Source organism: Dermacentor silvarum, chromosome 11 (genome assembly GCF_013339745.2).
Source record: "Dermacentor silvarum isolate Dsil-2018 chromosome 11, BIME_Dsil_1.4, whole genome shotgun sequence".
NCBI classification, from domain to species: Eukaryota; Metazoa; Arthropoda; class Arachnida; order Ixodida; family Ixodidae; genus Dermacentor; species Dermacentor silvarum.
Window position 1 is genome coordinate 21,228,007 of NC_051164.1, and position 26,713 is coordinate 21,254,719.

Sequence of the window (26,713 nt, forward strand, 5' to 3'; positions counted from 1 at the left end):
AGAACAACGTGTTCTTTTCATTGTCTGCGCATTCTCTGCGTAATTATTGCTGGTATTTAAAGATAAATACTTTTTATTATTGGAACAATAAATATGAGATATGTTTCAGGGAGTTTCAACTGTTCAGTACCCAAAATTTCCACAAGAAAAACAGGAAAAAAAAACTTTTCTTTCCCTCCAGCTAAAAATTTCCAGAAATTTTGCATCCCTAATCTCGCCCCATATATTCATTAACCTTCGTGAAATGGTCAATAAATAGTACCAGAAGTCAAGGCTAACTTCTATTTCTTGAATCTCACGCCGGAATGCCGGGACGTCATTATGACGTCACGGATTTCAAGGTTTCTCGCAACTTGATAGGTTAGGTCTGTTCTTTATATAGCGAAGCTGTGAATGCGACTACAAGTACTGAAGAACGTTATCAGTCAGTTATCACGGATTTCCGTATAAAACCCATACCACTCACAAAACTTATATATTAGCAAATATGGGGAATGTTATAGGCAGTATGCAGAGAAACTGCGATCTCTGTGTCTCAAATAGAAGTTAAATCCAAATTAGCTAATGGCTCAATTTCGGCCCATCTTTGTGTGCTATATGAAACGCTTACAAAGTGTCCCCGACCTGCGAATATGAAAAACGGCAAAGGTTTCACATTTAGAAGAAATAGGGGCCACACTATGGATGACTGTACCTAAAGTTTGAAGTGTGAGGTGAGAATGTTGCTTTAAAAATAATCATTGAATACATGTGTTCACCCAATTTTTGTACGTTATACGAAGCAGGTGGTTGATTTTCCCCCGTCTCATTGTTTTCATTTCGGTCAAGCAGAAAGCTTGTTGTGAGTGACAAATGATAAATGTTCAATCTCTGCAGGTTAATTACAGCCTTCGTAGAAAGCTACTTATTGAAATGGGGTTTCAGAGTGTCATCCTGCCGATATCCGTAATGTTTCACCAAATCGTAAAAACAACATTACATGACACGAACTTCAAATTCAGTGTAAAAAAAAAAGAAAATTGCGAATGTTAAGTGCAATGCGCGCCGAAAGTTTACCTTTACTGTCTTAATTAGGAGCAAGTTGTGAGACCGGGCTAGTTGGTTTCCCATATTGAGATGACCAGCGCAATAACAGACACGGAACACAAAAAGAGGCGACGAGGACAAGCGCTGACTTCCAACTGGCGTTTATTACAAAGAAACATGAATATATAACCTCGCGCACGTGATCACAACCACCACACACTTGTGCAAGTTATCAAGACTACTACAAATCTGCAAGAAAAACCAGCGATGCCTACGGGGGCGCCCCACTTGCATATGACTCTAAGTAAGCAAAATCTTTATCCGTGAGCGCTATGGAAGGTTTACTGGTACAGTTGCCTCTTGAAATAGCCACTGCCTCAATGATATTTTTTGTATTGTCATGTGGGTGTCTATCTACTATTGCTGTCTTGTCAAAAAGTGGGACAAATCTGCATTGAGAGCAATGTATTCCAAGAAAACCCTTCTCCCTTTTTGCGCTTTCGGGCTATTCGCCTGAAATCTCGCATTTAGGCATCTGCCTGTCTGTCCCATGTAACGCTGCCAGCATGAAAGAGGTATTCTATAGGGGCGTTGTGTATAACATAACTATTTCCTGCGATTAATTTGTTGGGTACTTCCGTGCGTTATACGAGGTTCGCCCGTTGTCCTCAGTGAACTAAACGAAGCATTTTATTTAGGATTTTTAAAAGTAAGAACCAGGGAATGAAGTGGGCGGGTCATTTGCGGCCTGTGCTATAAATTATGAAAGTAAGCGTACTGCAGTGTTACGAGTGTTTTACAGGCGCGAAGAATTTAGATCGCTTTCGTGGCATAACGATAACGATATTTTTGGTGAGGCGAACGCCGCTTCCTTCACCGCTTCACCGCCTCACATCATCGTTGAACTGTTTAGCGCGGTATGCCCAAACTTTGTGTTCTACCTTTCTAGCTCGAATTGTATTTGTGCCTTGCTGCGAATACTTCATTGGGTGTTTACTATATTTTATATGCTGATTATCTTAAATGTTTTGTGTGTTTGGAACAAACGGCTTTGTCCTTGTTTGGGTTCTCTGGGGTTCTGCCTCAGGGTCCCATTCGAAGTATTCAAGAAAAAGAACCTGCATCACACCAAGGTAGTATCCATGAGTGGAAGTGCACGAAATAAAAAGCAATTGCAGAGCCGTAAGAAAACCCGACTGTGCCGAGTTATACGACGGCCACACTAGCCTCTATTTTACTCTCTTTACATGAGATTTCTCGCGAGGAAAAAAAAAACAACTTACTAATAAACTCCCTTGTGTGAATGAAGTGATATCAAGTCATTTCGTTTTTATACTCCGTATTTTGTTAAGGAGGTAAAATTATGCTTTTTACTCCCATGCACTTTAAAAACTAGGGAGAGTATCGCAGGAGCGAAGGGGCCAATTTACGCTTCAAGGCATTGTTTTACTATCGCAAAATGTCGGGTGGAGTGAAATGCATTGTTCACTGTATTCACGGTATCCGCAGTGAGAGAGTCAAATGTTATTTATACTCTCCCCTTCTGAGATAGAGTAGAATGCCCGTTACACACATGCGGCAACAGAGATCAAAACGTAGCATATACTGCTGCTTAAACTGCATGAGGCTGGTGCGGAACATGGCGAGGTATCGCTCACGCACGCAGATCAAACAGCGCTTTGTAAGAGAACAGGCATCCAGAGCGCAAACTGGTGCGGAGATCTGCGCACTACTTTTTGTTTCGGAGTAGCCCGATGTTGTGCTGTTCCGCACAACATCGCGGAACAGCACAGCACCGGAGAAAGACGATCCGTTCAGCGGGCAGGCGGCAGGCGCCAAGGCCAACCAAGAAAAATCTTGTGGCAGGCATCTTTCGCCGCCGCGAAAAGAGGACAGTCGTTCATCGTTCGTTGGATTGAACAAGTCCTCCACGGTAAGTGATTCCTAACCTAAGTGGCACATTCTGCGTATATGATATGCTATCGCCAGGCAGTGATCGCGAAGGTTTGCAGCCGTGATTGCCAACTAACTGCTGCCGGCTCACTGCTGAATGCATGCTGCGTCATTCGATATCAATCGAAAAAGCCAGTTATCGCGATGAATGCATGAGATGGCTTGAGCAGTGGCATAACCACAGGGGGGGGGGGGGGGGGCACTGGGAACGTGCCTAGGATGTTTCACAAGCTGTGTTCGTGACCCATCTGAGTTCATCATACAGCTTTGCGCTGTTTGCTTTTTGGTAGGTTACACAAAGACTACGTGCTCCACAGTTCACAGTGAAATGACTGCAGACATGAGTGCTTCATATTGTCGTCAGCTTCAACTGCAGCATAAGCAGAGCATACATAATTCGGTCCCAACATAAGTTTGGCGGGTTTCTTTAAAGGTGCTTTAAGTCCTTATCATGGCATCTCCCCTCATTCTTCTAGCACCACATTTGCGTTATTGTAGGCCACGTGTGTAGGCTGAGTGTAGCCTTTATACTTTTCTTAACTAGACTCGGTATGTTCCCTTTACTTTGGCGGCTGATTTGTTTTGTTTTAGATAAGCCAAAGGGGCAGAATTGTTTTCAGGAATTATATTTGTTGATAACGTTAGAAATGAGAAGCAGACCAAACCACCACTACTTTCTCCCCTAAAGGAGGGGATGCGTTTGCGAAGTGTGCCAACAATCACCAATATTTAATTTTTTTTAAGTAGAAGTTTTGTAACATTGATGCTGGACTGAGGCCTAACGGCCGGTTTTCTTTTTTTTTCAATCTAATCTAAAAATTGAAATTGGTTTGACAGTTGATTATTGCAATCATTTAGATGTTTCACGTACATTTCAGTAGAAATATGGAGTGCTAAGGTTGCTTTTTAATGCAATGACCTTTTTCCTTGACTGTCTTTATGTGGTTTCACAATACTTCCTCGTGGTAATTTCTTGCCACAATATTTTTCAGTCATCCGTTTTATATAACTCAAGGAGGAAGCTGCAAGGACACAGCGGTATCAAGGAGCCAGCTCAGCACGACTCCACACGGTGCAGAGGAGCGCACTCCAAAGCGTCAAAATGCGTTGCCATGCAGTTTGGACGAGAAAACTAAAATGTGGCTGTACTGTGTGTACCATGTAACTAAATGGCACGACAATTTTCAATGGACTGTATGTCCCAACAAGATGAAAATTCTGACATGCTCTTGGCACTCAAGTTGACTTAGTAATTTTCGTAACATGGCCAAGTCAAGAGAAAGTATGCTCTCTGGAGACACACACATAGGAGCGAGTGTCATTGAAAAATTGGAAATATGTTTTGAAAACCAGCTGATTAGTTTTGCGACAAGTGACTACTTTTTGTCTGGCCTCTCAACAGATATATCCTCGTGAGAAAAAAAGAGTGGTACAATGAGATTGCAGGTTCGCTTAGTGAAATTATACTTACAATAAACAGGTTCCCTGAGTTGGCTATAAAAAGCAATAGCTCATGCTTGGTTTGCTGCTGGCATAATTTAACACCATGCAAATATAAGGGAGCAAATACAAACGACTGTCATTATGAATTTTAAATGATGACATGAAGCAGGCACATTTTCATGTCTTCCCTTTTATCTATTTTACGCCAAATTTCAGAAGTATGGCTTCCCTCCTAGGGTTCAAGAAAGGGGGAGCATTAGGGCAGAACACCTTCAGGTTTAAGGCATTATTGTTTACATACGTGCTCACGGGACCAATTCATTAGTAGCGCTCACACCTCCGGCAGCGGGAGCAAGGCCTTTGACGGTTGCAGAATGAGAATCAGAATTTTATTATCAAAGGTTGGGACATATTACAAGTATTTAGTACACAGAAGGAGGTCCCATAGTCAAAGACTGTATCGGGACCTCCTGTACAAGAGCAATTATGTTAGTTAACATGTTAAAGCAACAGTAGCAAACAATAAAGTAGTACACAAGCAAAAAGAAAAGAGGGTTAACAGAACAAGATACTCAGTAGATTGTGAAAAATAACAAGGTTTAGCATATCTCATGGGAACAAGAACAATTGAAAAAAAAAAAAATTTAAAAATCACTAATCGTTTTATTTGCCTTGTTACAAGAATAAAGAAATAAAAGGAACGGATGAAACAAAAAAAAAGACATCAAATAAACGGGACACAAGAAATCTTCTCGTCAGTCTTTCAACAATAAATGCATTTTTAGTTCTCCTTATACACCATACACCGTGTTGCGCACTCTACGTCTTAATTAGAAGCCACATAGTCACTTCTAAATGAAAATTAATTTCACATGTAAAATTGGGGTATTTCCTTTTATGACACACTCAACCGCGTGCTTTTGGCGGGTATTTGAGATTTTTATGAGGGTGACTAAATCTACTTGCTAACGAAGTTTGCAAGTGGAAGCAGGGATGTGTTCAATGCAAAGAACTGTGAGAGCATCAGCTTGGAACACTTGTTCGGCAATTAGTGGATGTGAACATTTAATCTAGGAAAATGAAAACCCCTTAGATTATTGGCATCTGCAGGCAAGCGTTTTATAAGGCAAAATACAATTAAAGCATTTTTGTACATAGTAAATTACTGGACTTGAAATATAGCGCAAAGTGAGGCGAAAGAGAATGCAAGGGGTGTTCTCAGTTGGTTAGAGAGCAGTGGTGCCTATGTTTTCAAAGAATTCTTTTCCAAGTATTCTGCACTCCAACTAGCATGGCTGTCAACATCAGTCAGACTCGTGACCTGTTAAGCTTACATTTCCGTTATCCAACCAAAAATACACTTATTGAGCATTTTAGAAATTTTTAATGACCTCTGGAAGAACTGATTATGCCCTACAGTGTGTATCTCTACGCCCACTAAACACTTTCTGTGTTCCCTTGAAGTTGTGCAATGGCTTTCAACTTGTGTTCTTAGTATCCCACGAAAGAGGAGTAAGCGAGCTGAAGGAATAAACTGGAATGCATGCTTTATGCTCTTGTTCAAAATCAAAATAAAAATAAAGAAGAGGTCTCCAATACACAAGTTGAAAGTCGGTGTCTTGTGTGACAACTTCCCCATTGTGACTTTAGTTATAGTTGAAATAGCCCAGGGTAAGCGTTATTAAAATTTGTAAAATCTCAGTGGCTATGAAATGAAGCTCCAATTTCTCTGTACCTTAATAATTAACTTTCCTAGTGTGACAACGTCAAATTAGTTAATATCCGCATAAACGGCAGCATGGTTTCGAATGGGATGCATGGTGCCATTTGAATCACTAAAATTCATTGTGATTGTCATACATGATTGTCATGCAAGAGTAATTTCATAAACCAATACCATGCACCAGAAATATGCAAATCGGTTAGGGCAGTGTTGATGGACACTTAGACGAAGTGAACATGCTACCAAAACAAACTACATTGAGCATTTAAGACAATACAAATAGAATGAGAGAAAGACATTCGTTGTTCCGTGATAAATTTTAGCAGCGGATCAGGATTGTTGCTTGTCGAAGAAAATAAATTGCACAATGTACAACCTAATAAGTGATTTGCCAGTGCACACCCATCTTTTTACAGCAGTTATTTATTAACACACACAACAATTATTTATTAACAGTTATGATGTGGCTTCAGGCACTGTACGAGTCTGTCCAGTCACAAATATATCTCTTTTAAGTGGGCGATTAGATTCCGTTGCGATATTTTTTTCGCTCTATTATACTTTTACCACTTCAGTAGGAAAAAAAAATCTTTGGTTTCAGGTAGTTGGTTCATTTCGCAAGTCTAGGCATAGCCGCATGCACAACCATGGACATAGAAGTAATATGTAAAACAGGATGGTGCCCTTCCTGATTTATGATTCACCTATTTGTCTTTGTGCACTACCCTGTCTGTGCTTACGCTTCAGTAGCCTTTGATGCAAGAATTCATCACATCTGATTTTCGTTTGACATCTGAAGCCATGCCACACTTCAATTATAATACATTTTTGATTGGTGACGATGAATGGCTATCTCACGATAAATGGCCATCTAATTATGCCGGCTGCTCTTGAGAGGTGCAGCTTTCATACCATAATACGGAGCCAAAAGCTACCAAATAAGACAAGAAATGTGATACGCAAGTTTTAATTGCTATTGCAATTTTATACTCAATTTGTCACACACAAGCTAATATTGTCAATTTAATTTTAGTTATTTGGGCGGTCATGGTATAACATTAAAGAGGAGAGTGGGTCAACAATCCAAAGTATTATATTACTGACAAGAGCAGATTACGAAAAATAGGTTCAGAAGGATAGTAAACTCAGATCGTTAGTACTGGTTCATAATTAACAGTGCAATTAATGGAGAATGAGAAAGGTACAGCAACAGGAACACGGCACTGAATATCAACTGACGAAATTATTTGTGTTGCTGTCCACTTTTATAATTGGCATGCTACTTCATGGTACAGGTTCGTTATCAAACAAAAAGAAGGAACTCACAAAAAATTGTGAAAAAATACATTCAAGCAAGCAAGAAACCACTTCTTCACACAGCTGTCTTCATTTCAGCAGAGCCATTTTTATATCAATTAGGGCAACGTATAGCTGTATGTTTTAACTTGATTGTTATTTATGAAAAATGCTCCCGTAATTTCCCCTGTCACCAGGTCACGATGGTAGTACAGGACCTTCACCTTCTTGATCCGTGGCTGGCATACACAGGCCCAGCAGTGCTATGCGAACTGCGAGCACATTGCTGCCTTGATATTGTAATGTTTTTTGCTAAGGCACTTATTAAAACGCCTCCCAGTATGCCTGATGTAGATACACCTTCAGGAGTAAGGGATCTCATAGATGGCGGAGCATGTGCATGTAACAAACATGGTGGCAATCCTCGTTGTGCAATGCCTTTGTGAAGTGCTTTCACTCTGAATGTGGCTGTCAACATCTGCAAGGTACTAGCCAAGTCATTCCGTGCTGAGAAAATCAACTCCTTTCTGTAGCTTGCACGACATTCTTCAAAATATAGGAGAAGCCATGAAAATACTGCACCAATATCTGCCTTTACCTGCATACATCTAGTAACATAGTGTTGGACTGAGTACTCACATGTCAAACTTTCAACTTTTCTACATCAACTTCTACTTTAAGCACTATCTCCAAACTTTCACCTGCAAATAAAGACTTGCGCAAACTCTATGGCCACAGACGATAAACTCTATCTCAGAAGAAGGAAATGCCTAGAAGGAACTCCTGAAGTACTGCTCAGCATGCACTAAACTAGTGAAAAGTGAAATTGCCAAGCCATGAATAGCAGCAACCTTGACAAGATCTCATGTCCACCTGATGGAATTGAGTGCCATGGAGCAGATCACGAAACCTAATCAATGCAGATATCTAGAGTAGCTAATCAGTACAAGTTTGGAGATGCTGTTAAACAGTTGAAAGTGGTATGTGCCAGTACTTATCCCAACACTATGGTTTTCATGCGTACAAAGAAGGCAATGGTGTGCATTGATGGCCTTTCTAATTATTTGAAGATAGTCGTGGCAAGGTACCGAAGGGATTTTATGTTCTTCGCAAGCACAAAAACATTGCCCAACGAGGCAGGCCACCATGTTTTTACATGCACATGTGCCTTTGTCAGTTAAGATTCGTTTCTCCTGCAGGTGTATCTGCATTGGGCAGAACGAATGGTATTTTACCAAGTGCCGCAATGAACAGCCATGCACTATTAGGGCCGGAATGCACTCGCATTTGGAAGTTTACTGATGTACCTGGAGATGGTGCATGCACTTTAGCGTGCATCCCGACCAAGTAGCACACAAAATTATGGAAGCATATATCAGAAGAAAAAAACCAAGCGAGATGTATCAGCCAGCCTCCATTGTCGTCATTGGTACCAAAATGACGCTGCTAGAATGAAGATGAATGTGTGAAGTGGTGTTCCTTGCTGGTGTGGATTTTTCCCTTCCTTTGCTTACATGAATTCTTCCTTTGTGTTTGGTACGAACATGCGCCATAAAGTAGCATGTCAGCTATAAAAAGGGGCAGCGTCACAAATATGTTTGCCTGTTGACAATCGGCACCATGTTACTCACATTTCTGTGTTTTTCAATCCTTCATTTCGTGCTGTTATGAAAATAACACCAGGCATTTAAGTATACAAGAGAGCTTCAAGTTTAGAAAACATTCAAAAGAACAAGAGAATGTGAAATTAATGCTACTTCATTAGTCTATTACATACCAATGGCAGAATGAAGCAGCGAAGCATCTTAAATTGTGGCAAAAGTTCACGGAAGGTAGTTCGAATCATGGCATATGCATGAAAATAATGAAACGGGAAAGATTATTGTTTTACAAGCAATAATCCCCACTTCCCAGATCAGATAATTAGATTATGTACCTGTGAGAAATGAACAAACTACCACGTAATGTCTTAAGAGAAAAAAAAATTATACAATAGAAAACAAGAATACCACAACAGTTGTGCAATGCATCAGCGCACTGTCGCAATAGCTGTCTACGAAATACAGAGAGAAAGCGCGATGGCACAGTCCCGACAGCGCGAGGAAATTACTTTCATTAGGACGCCAACAGTGAAGTCGAGATTTCTGCCAAATTACTATCAGCTTTGGATCCAACCGAATAGGAGCTATGATATACCTCTGTACCGCGTTGACACCAGGCGGAGATTGTGCTGGACAACCACGGCAAGATGCATGTTTAGAAAAAAAGGGGTGCAGCCCATATATGAATAACTATGTGAAATATTTATAACCAAAACTAGGCGTGTGGCTTTACAGTGAAAATATACATAACATTTCTAAATATACTGTAATCTCAACCAGGAACATCTATACGTTACATAGGACGTTATCAAACAAGCTGCTGTCCTATGATATGGCATGAAAAACACGTTTTCTGCACAAATTACTTTACCAGCCTCATGCTTAGCAGCTCATCTGGTAACCTATGGCATATAAGTACACGAGTTTTGTGCTTGAAAAGCGTTTTCTGGCCAGTTATGTGGTGAATCTTTCTCTTCAATCGTAGTGCCAATACTTCGCGAGCTGGCGCATGGTTGTTCTTTGTTTGATTTTCCATTGTATACTTTGATTTCTTTAATGTTGCCAATGTAAAATAAATATTATTTCTCACTGGATTAGCAATGAAATGTTAGAGAAAATGTTTATATATTGCAAGATTGTTGTAAACTTCATTAACATCTTTGCAATAGGATTTTATGTGTATTAGTATGTTTCTCGAATTTTTACTCAGTTTGTCTTGTGACTGTTTGATCAATAAAAATGTTGACCTTTTAACAAAAAGATGTTTCATTGGAGTGACTCGGCGACTAAACATCAAATCCAATTCACCAAGCATAAGCACAGGAGCTGCTTATGAAGGAATCAAATATGCCCGACATATAAGTGTCGTGCAACGCCTCTGATATAACCATGAAACTACATCGCGAGTGCTTTCACACAATTAGGAGTACCAGCACTCTGTCCGAAGGAGCACAATCACTCTGCTTGGAGGAGTAGGAGCACTCGGTTCGGGGGAGTACTAATACTTTTGTGTGGAGGAGCATTCGTACTCTGGAAGAGTTCTAGTACTCTGTTTAGGAGTACTAATACTCTGTCCGGGGGAGTTGCTGTACTCTCTCCGAGATGGAGGCGCTTTACATCGGAAAAGGGAGTGAAATATAGGATAACCAGTTACTTCTTGAAAGAGAGTTCCCGGAACTCTGTTATTAGAGTGTGGGGTTGGAGTAAGTGCCTTGAGCCTAGGGAGTTTTACAAGATATTCATACCGTAATACCCGTATTCAGGCTTAGTTATGCTTACAGTGTGAGAAAAAGAAAAAGGAACACAGATGAAAGTAGATAGCAGCGCCACTTCTCGACAGAAGTGGTCACTGCGCTTCATGATCATCCACGACAATTCTTGCGAAGAGTATCGTCTTATAAGTCGAGGGGCGGCGCTATACTCGCATTCGGTGGAGCGAATGAAGATTTTAGAGTCGAGGATCGTTTCGGAATATATACAGGGGAGTAAGAATGATTGAGGCTTCCACCCTTCCACCTAAAGTGAGCAGCGAAGCATGCAGTGTAACGAGGTAAGACGCAGGTCTCATTATCGCGCATGCAGGTTCGGAAGCAAGAAGGCGTCGGTGCCGGGGCTTATCATGAACAACTACATGAGTGCGTTCGCAGCGGCAGCCAACGCGCCAAATGGGCTGCAAGGCGGCAAGCAGCCCAGGACATCCATGGTCCCGGTGTTCCTCAAACACGACGAGCAGCGACTCCTCCTCTTGCAGGCGGGTAACGGCGGCGGGATTCCTGGAATGTGGGCTCTGATTCAGGTAACGGGCGCACGTAAATGCGCTGAAAGGCAGCCGCGCGCAAACACGGACGCATGTACATATTTTATTCTCGTCCCTTTTAGGTTCCAGTAATAAGTGAAGCCACCTCCGATATTTTATAAACATTTCAACTAAACACGCGCATGGAGTTCAGAATGCCGTCACGATCAACGATGCCAAATGCGGTAGCACTACGCGTCGCGCACACGCTACAAAGAAAGAAGAAAGAAAGAAAGAAAGTAAGAAAGAAAAAAAAATCCCGTTGTCCTCTCTGGGCCTTTCCGGTATCCCCAGTGGTCGTGGTGACGTCACCGGAGTGCATCTGGGGATATCACCTGGAGCAGACGCTGTCGATTGGTCGCACAAGAACCTACAACACCTACAACTTTGCTAGCAGGCACGCGCCCTTCCTGCTCTTCCTCGTCGTGTTGCTCGCTTGTGCGCGCTTGCGAATCGGTAACTACGGCCCGCAACGCAAGCGCCAAATAGCTCGCGTTCCAACATAGTCGTGCTTAGCAGTCAGCTTAGCTGCGCGAACAGAGTCCGACAGTGTTGGCCTTTCTAGACGTGCGCGCAACGCAGGGTCCATAGCGGCACGCCTCGCAGGAACACGGGCTGGCACGGCAGCAACAGCGGCCAGCCGAGACCCGTCCACGTTTCAGTTTCAGTTTCCATTTTATTCATTAAAGGCCCCCATTTCAGGGGGTTTTACATGAGGGGTGAGATTACATTTCTGATAAGAAAAACAAACAGCGAAGATTATTTATCATTGAAGATGATCAGTTACACGTTCTTGGAAAGCAGACGATGAAGCGATGGAGACTATGTCATAGGGCAGGCCGTTCCACTCTGTAGCTGCTCTAAAACATAATGAAGCAGAAAACGTAGTAGTATGTGATGGCGGGCGGGCAACTTGAAGTGGATGGCTGGTACGGTAGGATATGCGTGCTGCGGCTGTAATATACGCTACTTGACTGAGAGAAGAGTAAAAAAAAAAAAACTTGTGATAAAGAGTGAGGCTAGCGATGTGGCGAAGATAGGAGAGCGGCGGTAGTCCGGATTGTGCTCTCAAAGATGAAATACTGACGTCATATGAATATGAGGAATGAATGAATCGGGCGGCACGATTTTGAACGGCTTCCAGTGCTGTGATTAGATACGCCTGATGTGGGCTCCAGATGGCCGTTGATTCCAATTGTGGTCTTACAAGTGATTCATATGCGAGCAATTTACCATGGGGCGGCGCAAGGCGGAGGTTGCGCTTAAGAAAACCGAGTGTTTTGTTCGATGCTGAAATGATGTTACTAATATGGGCACGCCATGATAAACTGGAAGAAAGGATGACTCCTAGATATTTATATAATTCTACTAGCTCAATAGATGTTTTAGAGATTGACTAATCAAAGAGAGAGGGATTGTGATGACGAAAGACAGAAATTAGTTTACATTTGGTAGGATTGAGGTACATTAGCCAATAACTTTACTAATTTAGTACGCTGTTAAGATCTGTTTGACGGGGATGTTGATCATGACAATTAGTAACGGCGCGGTAAATGACACAATCATCAACGAACATCAAAGTACTAATGGAAACATGCAGGGGTAAGTCGTTAATATGTTGCCACGAGCTCTTGCCATGGACCACGGCTGCCGCGCAGACAACCACATGGAAGAAAGAGGAGAACGATGGGAGCCAAGCTGCCTCGGAACCGCTCTCGGAACGCTCTCATCAACCAGATTCATCTGGTTCGACATCAAACACCTCGTGTGTAACATTTATTGGAGCTGTGCTGGGTAACTCCCACGACCTACAACGGAGCCATCAGCACAAGAACTACGCCAAAGCCGTCGCCTCGCCGGACTTTCGCCGTCGCGCTCAATCATGGCCACCGAACAAAACACCCTCACCAGCAGTGCCACGGCGAGCCCAGTCCTTATCCAGCACTACCGAGAGCCACGCACGTTCTCGGCGAAGGCAGAGGAAGATGTGGATGAGTGGCTAAGCCATTACGAAAGGGTAAGCCAATACAATAACTGGAACGCTGCCAGTCAGCTTAGGAACGTTTTATTTCTGGCCGGCACGACGTTGGTATGGTACGACAACCACGCGGACATGCTAACTACATGGACACGCTTCGTTGAAGAGATAAAGAAGTGTTTTGATGACTCGGACGCAAAGAAGGAACGTGCGGAATTCACATTAGCCCAGAGAGCTCAAGTACCTGGCGAGACTTGCACTACCTATATTGAAGAAATTTTGAAGCTGCGCCGAACCGTCAACCCTCAAATGACAGAGGGGCACGTCTTAAAAGGAATAGCGGAAGACGTGTACAACTTTACCATTGTAAAAGAGAAATTGCGCACCGTATCAGAACTGATACGGCACTGCCGTACGTTCGAGGCGCTGAAGAGTCGCCGAATTACACCAAAGTTTGGACGGCTGGCCAACGTAACGACCATAGAAAGTGTTGAGACGAGTCCTCCGCACCCAGAGCTTTCGTCCGCCATCCGCAAGATAGTCCGCGAGAAGCTCCAGCGGCATGACGAACAGGCGCGTTATGCGGTGCCACGTTGCAGCTCCTCCGTTTTCCGAGACACTCTTTGGGAACCCCCTTCGGCTACTTGGAACCACTCGGTGGACGTCGCGTATCTTAACGGCTCCAGAGACGAACCGCATTACGATACGACCGAACCACCACGCAATGATTCGCCCCCTCAATGTTTTTATCCACGCCCACGCAACTTTCGTCCACGAAGACTTGCCGCTACCTACGACTTTCGAGGGGAAGAGCCTCGTTACCCTCCGGCGATGTCTTCGGCAGAATACTTCAATCCGCATCCTGAAGTTCGCCCCTTTGCCAGTGTGTTACTTTTGCGGCATGCCTGGCCACATAGCTAGGTACTGTAGCCAACGCCGAGCATCGAACTACGGACCGTCAGCGCCGACTATGCGGTCTAGCGGTCGTACACTGCGCACTCAGTGGCCAGGAGACTCCACTTCAGGAAGCCACTTCCAAGAGGGCCGACGCACCGCCCAGGAGACCTACTTTGGAGAAGCAAGAACCCGCAACCGCTACCGCTCCCGTGCCTCCGACCGCATTCTGACGCCACCACCAGCCTCCCGATCACCATCCCTTCGGCCGCGATTCACGTCACCATCGCCTCGGCGCCGTTTCGTGTCGCCCCCGCCGGGAAACTAGCCAGCGTGGTCGATGTAGTTGAGGTCGCTGGAAAATGTGCGCGGCCGACTCAACTGCCTCCAACTACTTTCATGCTTAAGAATAAGGTTCATGTACTGATTGATGGGGTCTCTACAATGGCTTTAGTCGACACGCGATCAACTGTCTCGGTCATGAGTGTGGGGTTTAAAGGCCTCCTGGGACGCAAGGTTATGTTTCATAGGGACCAGTGCACAAGTTTCCGTGGAGTCAGTGGTGAAACATTATACCCGGTTGGTGTGTGTATGGAGGTGTCTTCGGGTGGGAGAGTTTGTAATGCAGAATTTACTGTTATTCCTCGCTCCTCGCATGACGTGATTCTGGGGATTGACTCATTGCAATTTTGTGGTGCCAATGTTGACTGCCGGACGGGAGAACTAAGTGTCGACACCAGTGTTTCGCCTGTGCTCTTTGAAGGTGCAGCTTGCCTGGAGAGTGCGTTTTGCGTGTCTGATGATAGAGGTGTGCCCGCCTTATCCGTATTGCGTGTTGCCGTTGCCTGTTCATCTCCGACTCCTATCTCGTTCGATGCTGCAGTGGAACCTGTACATCGGAACTGACTGAAGAAAAACATGTTAGTTCTGCACTGCGTGGTCTCAGTGATCAATGGATGCGTGGGGCTGTGGACGCTAAACTGTTCCACTGAAGCGGCAGTGCTACCTCACGGCCTATAGATTGCCACGTTTCAGGAAGGCTCGCCTACATCGGTGGCAGTACTTATAGAGCTACCCGTTGGAGGAGCAACCAGTGTCTCGAGCCCCGGGAGCTCGAAGATACTTTCCATGATTGATAAATCATTCAGCGATCACGAGTGTCGAGTGTTGATGGCCCTACTTACGAAACACACCTCGGTGTTCGACTTTTCGCAGCACGATGGCCCGCCATCGGTTCCTGCGTCCAGAACTCGTCACCGCATCAACACAGAAGGCGCCCAGCCAATCCGACAAAAACCCTATCGTGTGTCTCCATCAGAACGCAAGATTATCAGTGATCAAGTCCAAGAAATGCTATGCAAAGGCGTCATTCGAGAATCATCTAGTCCTTGGGCAGCCCCGGTGATATTGGTGAAGAAGAAAGACGGTACGTGGCGGTTCTGCGTTGATTATCGTCGCCTAAACGCCGTTACTAAGAAAGATGTATATCCGCTCCGACGAATTGATGATGCCATCGACTGCCTTTTTGCGGCATCCTTCTTTTCCTCTATTGATTTACGGTCAGGTTACTGGCAAATTCCTATGCACAAGGATGACCGAGAAAAGACAACATTTTAACACCCGACGGACTATTTGAGTTTAACGTGTTGCCTTTCGGGTAGTGTAACGCGTCTGCAACGTTCGAAAGGTTCATGGACACGATATTACGCGGCTTGAAATGGGAAGTTTGCATGTGCTACTTAGACGACGTTGTGAACTTCGGGCGAACGTTTAGTGAGCACAACAAACGTTTGGACTTGGTCTTGAACTGCTTAGAGAAAGCGGGTCTTGTGCTCAATTAAAAAAATGCCGTTTTGGGGAACGACAAACTCTTGTGCTAGGACATCTCGTCGCTAAAGAAGGCATCCGACCAGATCCACAAAAGACTGCGGCCGTAGAAGCATTTAAGGTACCCAACTCTGTCGAGCAGTTAAGAAGTTTCTTGGGCTTGTGCTCCTACGTTCGCCGATTCATTCCCCGGTTTGCTGACATGGCTCATCCCCTTACACGCCTTCTCCAAAAAGGCGTTCCCTTTGGGTGGACTGCAGATTGCGACTCATCGTTTCGCCAGCTAAAGTTCCTGTTGACGTCCCAACCAATTCTTTGCCACTTTGATCCTTCATCACCAACTGAAATTCACACCGATGCCAGTGCCGTAGGCATTGGTGCTGTGCTAGTTCAGCGTATTGGCGACAGTGAGCACGTGATCTCGTACGCTATAGCCGGTCCTTGAGCCGCTCCGAGCGCAATTACACAGTGACCGAACAAGAGTGTCTGGCGGTCATCTTCGCAGTGCAACGGTTTTGTTCGTATCTCAACGGGCACCCCTTCACTGTGATAACGGATATTCGCTATGATGGATATCATTCGCTATGCTGGTTTGTGAATCTGCGGAATCCCTCAGGACGACTAGCGCGCTGGGCCCTCCGCCTACAGGTATATGATTTCGTTATTTGCTACAAAAGTGGCCGGCGACATGCTGACGCTGATTGTATCTCTCGGATGCCACTTCCAACAACTCAATGCGATGCGGACAACTCTGATGAATTTTGTGTCCCCGGAATTTCCGGATATGGGTACCGTCATATCTGAGCAGCACAAGGACGAGAGCTTACAACCGCTCTTCGCGGCAGCACAGGAGTCACCTGCAGGCAGTCGCTTTCGCCTACGCGATGGTGGTGCGCTGTATAAGAACCGCTGTACTCGACCACCGGTGCACGGTGGTCGAGTAGTTGTCCCCAAGAATCTTGTAGTTGTCCCCAAGAGTCTTCGCAGCCGAGTATTAGACGCCATGCACGATGACCCAACTTCCGGTCATCCTGGTTCCACACGTACGCTCTAGCGGGCTCAAGAACGCTTTTATTGGCCTAAGATGCGGAAGGATATCAAACGGTACGTCGCCAGCTGCTGTCAATGCCAGCGCTACAAGCGTCCTCCACAAGCGCCACGCGGCCTGCTTCAACCAGTTCCCCCTTCTAGCGTCCCCTTTGAGCAAGTTTGTATAGATCTTCTGGGCCCTTTCCCGCGATCCTCCAACGGCAATCGTTGGGTTATCGTTTGCGTAGATCACCTTAGCCGCTATTGTGAGACCGCCGCGTTGCCATCGGCCACAGCTACAGAAGTTTCTATCTTCTTGCTCGCTCACGTTATACTCCGACATGGACCTCCTCACATAGTAATCAGCAATGGTGGGCGACAATTTACCGCGGACGTAGTTGAAGAAACCCTTCGTCTGTGTTCATGTAGCTTCCGCCATTGTACGCCCTACCATCCACAAACTAATGGTGTAGTCGAGCGCACAAACAGAACGCTTGCCAACATGCTGTCCATGTACGTCGATCCGGCACACAAGAATTGGGACAGTATCTTGCCTTTCATTACCTATGCCTTCAATACCGCGAGACACGAGACTACTGGCTGCTCACCATTTTTCCTTCTTTATGCTCGTCCGCTGTGCTACACCCTCGACACAATAATGTCCTACTTCGCTCATGACAACGAGTCAATTGTCGAGCAGAAGAAGCGCGACGCCTCGCTAGGCTACGCACCATGGCATCGCAGGACCTGTCTAAGATACGCTATGACGGGCGTCACCGCCACGTTTACTTCGATCCTGGTGACCTTGTGTGGCTCCAGACGCCGTTGCGGAAGTGTGGTTTGTGCCAGAAGTTTCTGGCCCACTACGTCGGCCCCTACGTTATTCTGGAGCGCCTCAGCGATGTGAACTATCGCATTGCGCGTCTCACGAGCAGTGGACGACTGCTCGGTCAAGGCTGACGTGACACACGTCGCGCGTCTGAGGCGTTACAATCCACGAGATGACTGACTCGCCCGGCGGGCTTCGTCTGCCAGCGGGGAAATGTCACGAGCTCTTGCCATGGACCACGGCTGCCGCGCAGACAACCACATGGAAGAAAGAGGATAACGACGTGAGCCAAGCTGCCTCGGGACCGCGCTCGAAACGCTCTCATCAACCAGATTCATCTGCTTCGACATCAAACACCTCGTGTGTAACAATATATTAAGAATAGCAGGGGACTGAGCACAGACCCTCGTGGAACGCCTGAGGTAACTGGGCGGGGTTTGGCGAGGTGGCCGTTAAGATAGACTGAGTGAGAACGATTAGTTAGGAATTCTTCAATCCCTTTAAGAATATCAAGACGCAGTTTAAGCTTCGAAAGTTTAAGTCACAGACGGCGGTGAGGAACTTTTAGTGGTTAGCGGTCGAGATATGCAAGAGACGATTAGAGTATTGGTATAGATTGATAGAACCGGAGTCATTTCAAATACATGTAATGGTACACAATAGTGATATAGGTTTTCGATACGAAAGTTAAGATTGATATCAGATAGGCAAAATGCTAAACTTTTATATATGTTGTAAAAATTGAATAAATCAAGCAGGCTAGGCGAGTATTTCCCCGCGCGATTTCAAAGGGGATCCTAATAATAATAATAATAATAATAATAATAATAATAATAATAATAATAATAATAATAATAATAATAATAATAATAATAATAATATGTATGCGGTTCATTTGAAATAAAGGCCGCTTTCGTTTGGTGCCTGGCTTCGAGTAAGCACGTAACACGTGACAGAACTTGGTGACGAGGGTGGCTACCAAACTTGCGTCACCACCGATATTCCTATACACTTACGCCAGATTTTCGTGGCCGCCTTGGTTGCAGTCATTCGAGAACTTTCTTCTCTCTCGCGACCTCGATGAGCTATCGCCAGGACGGCGCCGAGTGCTCCTGCTCCACTGTCTTTTGTCTGAAGCACAACGCGTCTGCGAAGCCCTTCCCACTCGGGGAACGCTGGGCTCGCCAACCACCGAAGCTGCCAAGGACATGGCGGCTTTGACGAATTTGCGCGAAGTCGCAACCACTGCGTCAGGCAGGCACTTCACTACAACCAGCAATGTCTGTGAAGAACGGCACGGCTTTCAAGAGAGACGCCAGTCGCCAGGTGAAGCTGTAGGGGATTATGTTGTCGCCTTCGGAGGATCAGCCGAGTCCTGCAATTTCGCCAACAGAGCCGACGATAATTTGTGCGACCGGCATCGCGTGTGCCAGGTTGCGTGAGACGCTACTGCTTGAAGGCGAAAAAAAAAATGACGTTTCACCGGACAGTCGAGCTCACGTTGCTTCGGGAACAAGTCACTCGCGAATCACTCTCTAGCGGAAAGGCGTCATAAAGCGCCACGTCACAGCAGACAAGCCAGTGAGGTGCCGCAAGCCTTGCCTCCAGCAATGGTGATTGCACATAGATACACGGTAATTCTACTGCGCTTTTTCCGTCGTCACGCTCACGCTCTTTCCACCCGTCTGCAAGGCCGACCGACACCAGCAGCGTCTCGTACTTTGGAAAATCGCTGGTCCGCGATAACTGTGGAGCAGCATGTAGCGAGCGTGCTCGTTGTACGGCGCGGGACCGTATCAACCGCAACTCTTATTTGCGGACTTCGCGGTCATTTCCGTAGTGTTTGTCGGCGCTCACGCCTTGCGCGCCCCAGCCCGACTGGAAGAAGTCGTCCAAGACGAAGATGCAACAATTGTAATCAACGTTCGGACTATCTAAGCCGAGGTAACACTTGCTGTTGCTGACAACCGTGCTGACAACGCTTAACCAGGGCCTTTTGGGCCCGTAGGTCTGAGCAGCCAAGCAGGGCAGCCTCCCAGTCCTCCCGGGTAGGGTTGGGTAAGGGGGAAAAGGCAGGGTTGGATGGGCAAGCCCACACCATGTGGTAGAGGTCTGAAGACTTTTCCGCACAGTGCGGGCAAGCTCCAGTAAAAGCTCCTACTTAGCAGCGCGACGCCATAGCAGCTTAGTCCCCACGGCGGGTATTACTCAGGTTTCGTACGAATCCTAGCCGAGGAAATAGAACCAATGCGTCGCCTTCCTTGCAAGGACACGTCTTCCTTTCGGGATGCAGCTGCTGACGCAAGTTCTGCTCAAGTCAAGAAACAGCTTGCCTGCCGCCAGGTCCTGCGTCCTGTCCCTCACGTCCTTCACGTTCCGGTCGTGGTAGCCGCCGACGCTTCCGCTTATGGCCTTTGCGCAGCAAGTTGAGGGGCGTTGCACGGACACGGTTGCATTTGCATCCCGGGCACTGACCACAGCTAAGCGGAAGTACGCAGATGGTGAGGGTGCGGCCTTCGCGCCTCCTACTGACACTGCGGTGTTCTTACAGCACCAGACACCGTCCTCTCCGTATCGCAGGTGGATACACGCCTCTTGCGCTGTCACTTCACAATTAAATACCACCGAAGCTCCGAAAACAAGGTAGCAGATGCCTTGTCTCGGTGACCTGCACCGGACACGGACGGTCAACTGCAGTTAGAAGAGGAACGCGCGGCCTTGGTGACGTCGTCATCGCATCTGAATGACTTCAATATTTGCAAGTGCTGAAAGCAGTACGGTTCGGAAAGTTCTGAAGTACGTTCACGCATCGTGGCCAGCGCGAAGCATGTTGTTGACTGACCTGATTTCACACTACGAAGTTCGAGAAGAGTCGACTGTAGGGTTGTGAACTGAAGGGTTGCTTACGCTCCGCAGAATGCATCGTTCAACCCGCAAACCTGGCACATTAGCTTGTAGAACCGCTCACGAATCACACATTTTACAGACGGAGCAATGTCTCCGAAAGAAGTACTGGTGGCCAAGACTCAAGAAGCAAGTTGAAAGTTTGGTGTATCACTGTACATTCTGGCAGTCGGCCGACAAAAACGTCAGTGCTTCGGCAGCACCACTACAGCCTATTGAAATTCCTGACCCACCGTGGTGTTGTGGCGTTACGCTGCCAATACCGAGAGCGCGGGTTCAAATCCCGGCCGCAGGGCGCATTTCGACGAGGGCGAAATGCAATTACGATGGTGTACCGTCCATTGGTGGAAGTTAAAGAACCCCGTGTGGTCAAAACTAATCCGGATTCCCCCAATACGGCCTACTTCATAACCATATCGTGGTTTTGGCACGTGAAACGCCTTAATTTTTGTGAATTATTTTTGAACTTCGTGACACACCATGAACAGAGATCGGGATCCGCATAGTTGGAGCGTTTAAGCACGCACGAACGCAGAAACAGCCTAACGTGCCTAAACGTGCTTTGGTTTGAACGCAGCAGCAGTTGGGGCCGCATTCGAACCAAAGGGTCCGAAGGGGGTGGTAACTCGCCTAATTTCGCCGTATTTGATGTATCAGTAGTCGGATAGCATACACCTGTGAACAATTTTTTTATACTATGTAAAAGCTGTAAACACCGCATTTCTTTCGCAGGTTTTGGGCTGCATCTCTGAACGCAACGTCTCGTTCTGCGTCCGGTCTGAGAATAGAATCCTTCCAGCACTGCCCTCGAGCCCAGACAAGGGTCCCGACATTCAGGTTTGTCATTGGTGCCTTCCCACGAAATACGGCCAAAACCAAGGAAATTGAGGGAGAGATATAGGAACACGTTGCTTTGCACTTTTTGGGCAAATCAAAACCATTTTCTACCACCGCGCTTAAGTTTCTTGAAATCTTGCCCGACATGCATGGTGGCAAATATGCGCTTGTATGTAAGGACGAACCTTTTAGCAAATTTGACAGAAATATATTTTAGGGCACATTTTTGACAGATTGATAAAAAAATGTCGCAGTTTCGCCCGAAAGGCGAAGCATCGATTGCGATAGCAAATTAGTAGACAGCTATACGAAATAAGGTTAGTAGTGTTATCGGCCGTAAAAAGTTGTAAATATTAACTCACTAACAAGCACGCTGTCACGCGCGCACAGGTAAACATGAACACATCTCGCTCGATGACTGCGGGAGCTCGTCAAAACGCTGGAGTGACAAAGCGCGCCAGCGGCAGCGAGCAAATTGACCTTCGCGCTGGCTCTCGCTTCAACGCGAGCTTAAAGCGCGCATACGACGCTGCCGGCACTCGGCGAATGCATTTTGGCCCATCGCAGATCGCTTTGAAGATGAGGCCCCCGCGGGCGCACACTTCGGCTACATCGCAGATCGCTTTCAAGATAGCTCCGTGAGCAGCAGCCGCGTAAGCAGAACGCACCCTCCCCACCCCCCTCCCGTCTCCGTCGTCTCCTCCCCGTGCCTCGCGCGTGAACGAAGACCGTTCGCTTCCGGCTTCCTTCCTCTCTCGCGTGCGCGAGATTAAAAGCTGCCGTTGCCGGCTCACCCTCGCAAGCTTTCACTCGAACACACAACGCACGTCGCGCGGTGACGATTTTGAAGCCGTCGGACTTTATACGGAACATCACTACGACGGCGACGGCGACGGCGACGGCAAAAATGCGCTTGGGGTGTCCATATAATTGCTATCGCAACAAAATTTAGTAAGCGGGATTGTTCTTGATTTCTGTTGCTATTTTAGCGGTGTATATCTTTCGCTTATATACCACGTGTTTGTTTGTTTTTTTACCACAGAGGTTCGTTGAGGTCTCCCGCAGATATCCATTTTGCAGGAAATACGTCATCGGCCGACATGGCTAAAAAAGTGGTCGCAGTTTCACCTGAAAGGCGAAGCATCAATTGCGATAGTAAATTTGTAGAGAGCTATACGGAGTAATGATAGTAGCTTTATCAGCTGTATAAACTTCGACATGCAGCAGCACCGGCAACACGCAGAAATGTTGTCGACGCCGTCGGCGTTTTGCCCACGTTCGCACAAAATGCATGCGGCGTTGGTGACTGATGATGATAAGTGGTTCTTGAGGGAAAGGGAAAGGTTGGCGCTATCTTCTGCAGCCCTTGAGGGAGCACGGCTCAGCGCACATTGGTGACTGTTGCCGGAGCCTCTGATATAAATACCCACTTGGTGCCGCAGCTAAACGTCGCCTCCCTTCCCTCCCCCTGCCCCCCCTCCCAAGGCCTTTCGCGAGTCGGAAGAAGGCGCGTTTGCTCTACATATATGGTGATTGTAAAGGAGGAAATAGACGCCTACTTCTGCAGCCCTTCAGGGAGCACGGCGCAGAACGCGCGTTTGCTCGCCGTGCGTTCACTCCCCGTGAAAGCGCGCGTCCCTTGCGCCCTTTGACTCGCACATACAGCGTTCGGCGCGCGGCGACGATTTCATCTCCATTGACGTCATACGGAACCTCACGGCGACGGCGACGGTGACGACGACGCCGACGGCATAAATCTGCTTTGGAGTGTCCATATAATTGCTATCGCAATAAAACAGCACAGTATACATATTTCGAGTCAGAATCTACGATCTACGTACAGCTATTTATACTATCGCTGCTAACTGGCCAGTTGCCGGGACTGTTCTCTACAGAACGTCGCAAGGAAGCAACAAATGCTATACCTAAATATCCTCACTGCAAAAAAAAAAAAAGCCTTCAAGGGCTTCTTTCTTTTAATAAACCGAGCTAATGTCTATGGATCTTTCCATTATTTAAAAACGATTATCTTTCGTTAGTTCTATCACGCGTTTTCTTACGCTGACCATCGCGTTATTCGCGCAACGCGAATTCGCTCTTTGAGACGCATATCGCGTCGCGCGAGAGCTTTGTATTTGTCTAAAGCCCAGACCACACGTACGCTTGCGGACGTGCGCAAGCTCGCGTCTGCGCGCCCACGCATGCGCGGACGGTGCGGCACGGCTCGTACGCGTCGAAACGCGGCGCGATCTCGGCGATCAGCTCCTCTCTGATATGGCGCGCTTGGGCAGCCTCGCGTCGGCGCGCCTGGCTACAGTGTAGCCTGGTTATGCAGCCGCGGCGCGGTACATTCAACTCTCAGTAAACCAGTTTTATACCATGCAAGAAAGTGCTTCTTTTGTAGCGTTAGCTACACTGGCCTAGCCAAGACCGTTTCGCGCGGCACATCAAGAGCCGTGCTGCGCATGCGCAATGATCAGTGATGTCACACGGCTTGCGCACTGGAGCCGGCACCTCTCGCGCACTCCGCCGCCGCCGCGCGCGACTCACCGCCGCCGGTCTGCGCATTCCAGAGGAGTGACGTCGTAGCCGTGGTAGACGCACCGGCGCCGGCGCGCGCTCGCTGTGCAGTCGCCGTCTGACACTGCGCTGGAGCCGTTGCGCTTCTGACTTGCGTTTGTGTGTGTCATTGGAGCAGCAGTAAGCATGACAATCAAGCTAATCCTTGACAATCTAGACAACCAGGAAAGCTAAGAATAATCAGCTGAACCTTTGCTAACGCTACGTATATCCTGGCATAGCCGAGCTAAGCCACTGTAACATTTTTTTTTCACTTTTTGTGCTGTTTTAACAGCTCTAAAAATATAACAATTACGTTTATAGATATCGAAGCATTTTGAAACACTGTCAACAACGAAGTACGAAATGGCGTCTGTCAAGGCGTCAACGAGTGAGGCCAGGTGTGAGGCCAGTGAGCGCGCGCTGTCACGCGTATTTGTGGATGCAAACCGCCATTCCTCGCTAGGCGCGGCAGGCACAAGGCGCACAGACGCGAGCGTGCGCGCGTCCGCAAGCTTAACGGTTTTTCCGCTGTGGACAGTGTGCACAATGCGCCACGTGTACAGTGTGTTTAAAAGATATCTATAAAAGTAACAAGGTGCTTATAAAATGGGAAAACAAGGTATCTGGGCCTATAGAGATACAGCAGGGGCTTAGGCAGGGGTGCCCTCTGTCACCTCTGTTGTTCATGCTGTATTTACAAGGATTAGAGACAAAATGAGAGAGGAGCGGACTTGGCTTCAACCTTTCCTATTTCAAGCAAGGAGAATGGATTAAACAGTCATTACCAGGACTGATGCATGCGGATGACATTGTACTTATGGCTGACAGCAAGGAAGCCTTGCAGAGATTAATGGACATCTGTGGTAAAGAGGGAGATAGCTTAGGTTTGAAGTTTAGTAAAGAAAAATCGGCAGTCATGACTTTTAATGATAATCAGGGCAGCGAGCATAGGATACAGGAGGTTACGCTGGAGGTGGTGGATAAGTACAAATATCTTGGAGTGTGGATAAACAATGGGGCTGAGTACCTAACGGAACATGAAAAATATGTGACGGCTAAAGGTAGCAGAAATGCAGCTGTGATGAAAAATAGGGCACTGTGGAATTACAATAGGTACGAAGTGGTGAGAGGGATTTGGAAAGGGGTGATGGTCCCTAGTTTGACTTTCGGCAATGCGGTCCTGTGCATGAGATCAGAGGTTCGAGCAAGGTTGGAAACTAAGCAGCGACGGGTAGGTAGACTGGCTCTGGGAGCACACGGAAATACACCAAATCAGGGGGTACAGGGTGACATGGGATGGACGTCATTCGAGGGCAGGGAAGCCAGCAGCAAGATAGAATTTGAGGAGCGATGGAGAGAAATGGCAGAAAAGCGGTGGGCAAGGAGAGTTTTCAGTTATTTGTACATGAGGAATGTTGATACAAAATGGAGGAAGCTGACCAGAAAACTGTCAATCAAATATTTGGACTGCAGGAGGGGTGCAAACCAGGAAACAGCGGTTAAGAAAAAGGTTAAGGAAACAGAGAGGGGTCTGTGGAAAACAGGGATGCAGACGAAATCAGCACTGGGAACATACCGAACTTTCAAGCAAGAAATTGCGAAAGAAAATATCTACGATAATTCTAGGGGAAGCTCTTTGTTGTTTGAAGCCAGGGCGGGAGTATTGCGGACTAAGATGTACCGAGTCAAGTACCAAGGTATAGACACGTTGTGCTGTGCGTGTGGAGAAGAGGAAACGGCTGAACACCTCATACTTTTCTGTAAAGGGCTTAACCCTACAGTGCAAAGCAACGGGGCTGATTTTTATTGCGATAGCAATTATATGGACACTTCAACCGGATTTCTGCCGTCGGCGTCGCCGTCGCCGTGAGGTTCCGTATAGATAAAATCTTCACCGCGCGCCGTATGCCCGAGCGGAAGCGTGCGGGGACGCGCGCTATCACGGAGCACTCAATCTCCCACGCGCAAGAAACGAAGCGGGAAGCGAGCGCCGGAGGGAGCGGGGGGGGGGGGGGGCACTTCTACTGTGCCAACAACCGCGCTCGTCGCTCGACCGCACGGTCTCTTATCTCTCCCACGCGCAAGCAAGGAAGCGGGCAGCCAGCGCCGGAGGGAGGGGGGGGGGGGGCGCACTTTTCCTCTGCCAGCAACCGCGCTCGTCGCTCGCCGCAACGTCTCTTATCTCCACACGGCTCTGACCTTTATGCACTCAGTTTCCGTTGAAGCGATAGACCGCACGTACCTTCGCCCGCTGCTTGCTGCCAGCGTTTTGACAGTCGTTGTCTGCAGTCATTCAGTGTGATCTATTCATGTTTGTTTGTGCGCGCTCACACCACGCTTGTTCATTCAGTTAGTAATAGTCGGGCCACATTTTCCAACGCACGCTACACATGTAATGCTGCCCGGATCGGCAGTGCAGCGCTACAGGTGTGTCCCTTCGCACGCGCGCTGCCCACGGGAAGCGCTTCTCATCAACACCACCGTTTCACACGCGCCTTCTCGTGGTCATCGAGTC

The 26,713-nt window shown here is 47.0% G+C and overlaps 1 protein-coding gene across 1 annotated transcript in view; it reads left to right on the plus strand.

The window, feature by feature from the left end:
* The window catches only part of LOC119432453 (uncharacterized), a 103,985-nt gene that overhangs the window by 42,478 nt on the left and 34,794 nt on the right, over window positions 1–26,713 (plus strand). The window contains exons 8-9 of the mRNA XM_037699616.1: window positions 11,125–11,338; window positions 21,532–21,636. Coding sequence (XP_037555544.1) covers window positions 11,125–11,338; window positions 21,532–21,636 — 319 coding nt within the window. The remainder of the gene's footprint in view (window positions 1–11,124; window positions 11,339–21,531; window positions 21,637–26,713) is intronic.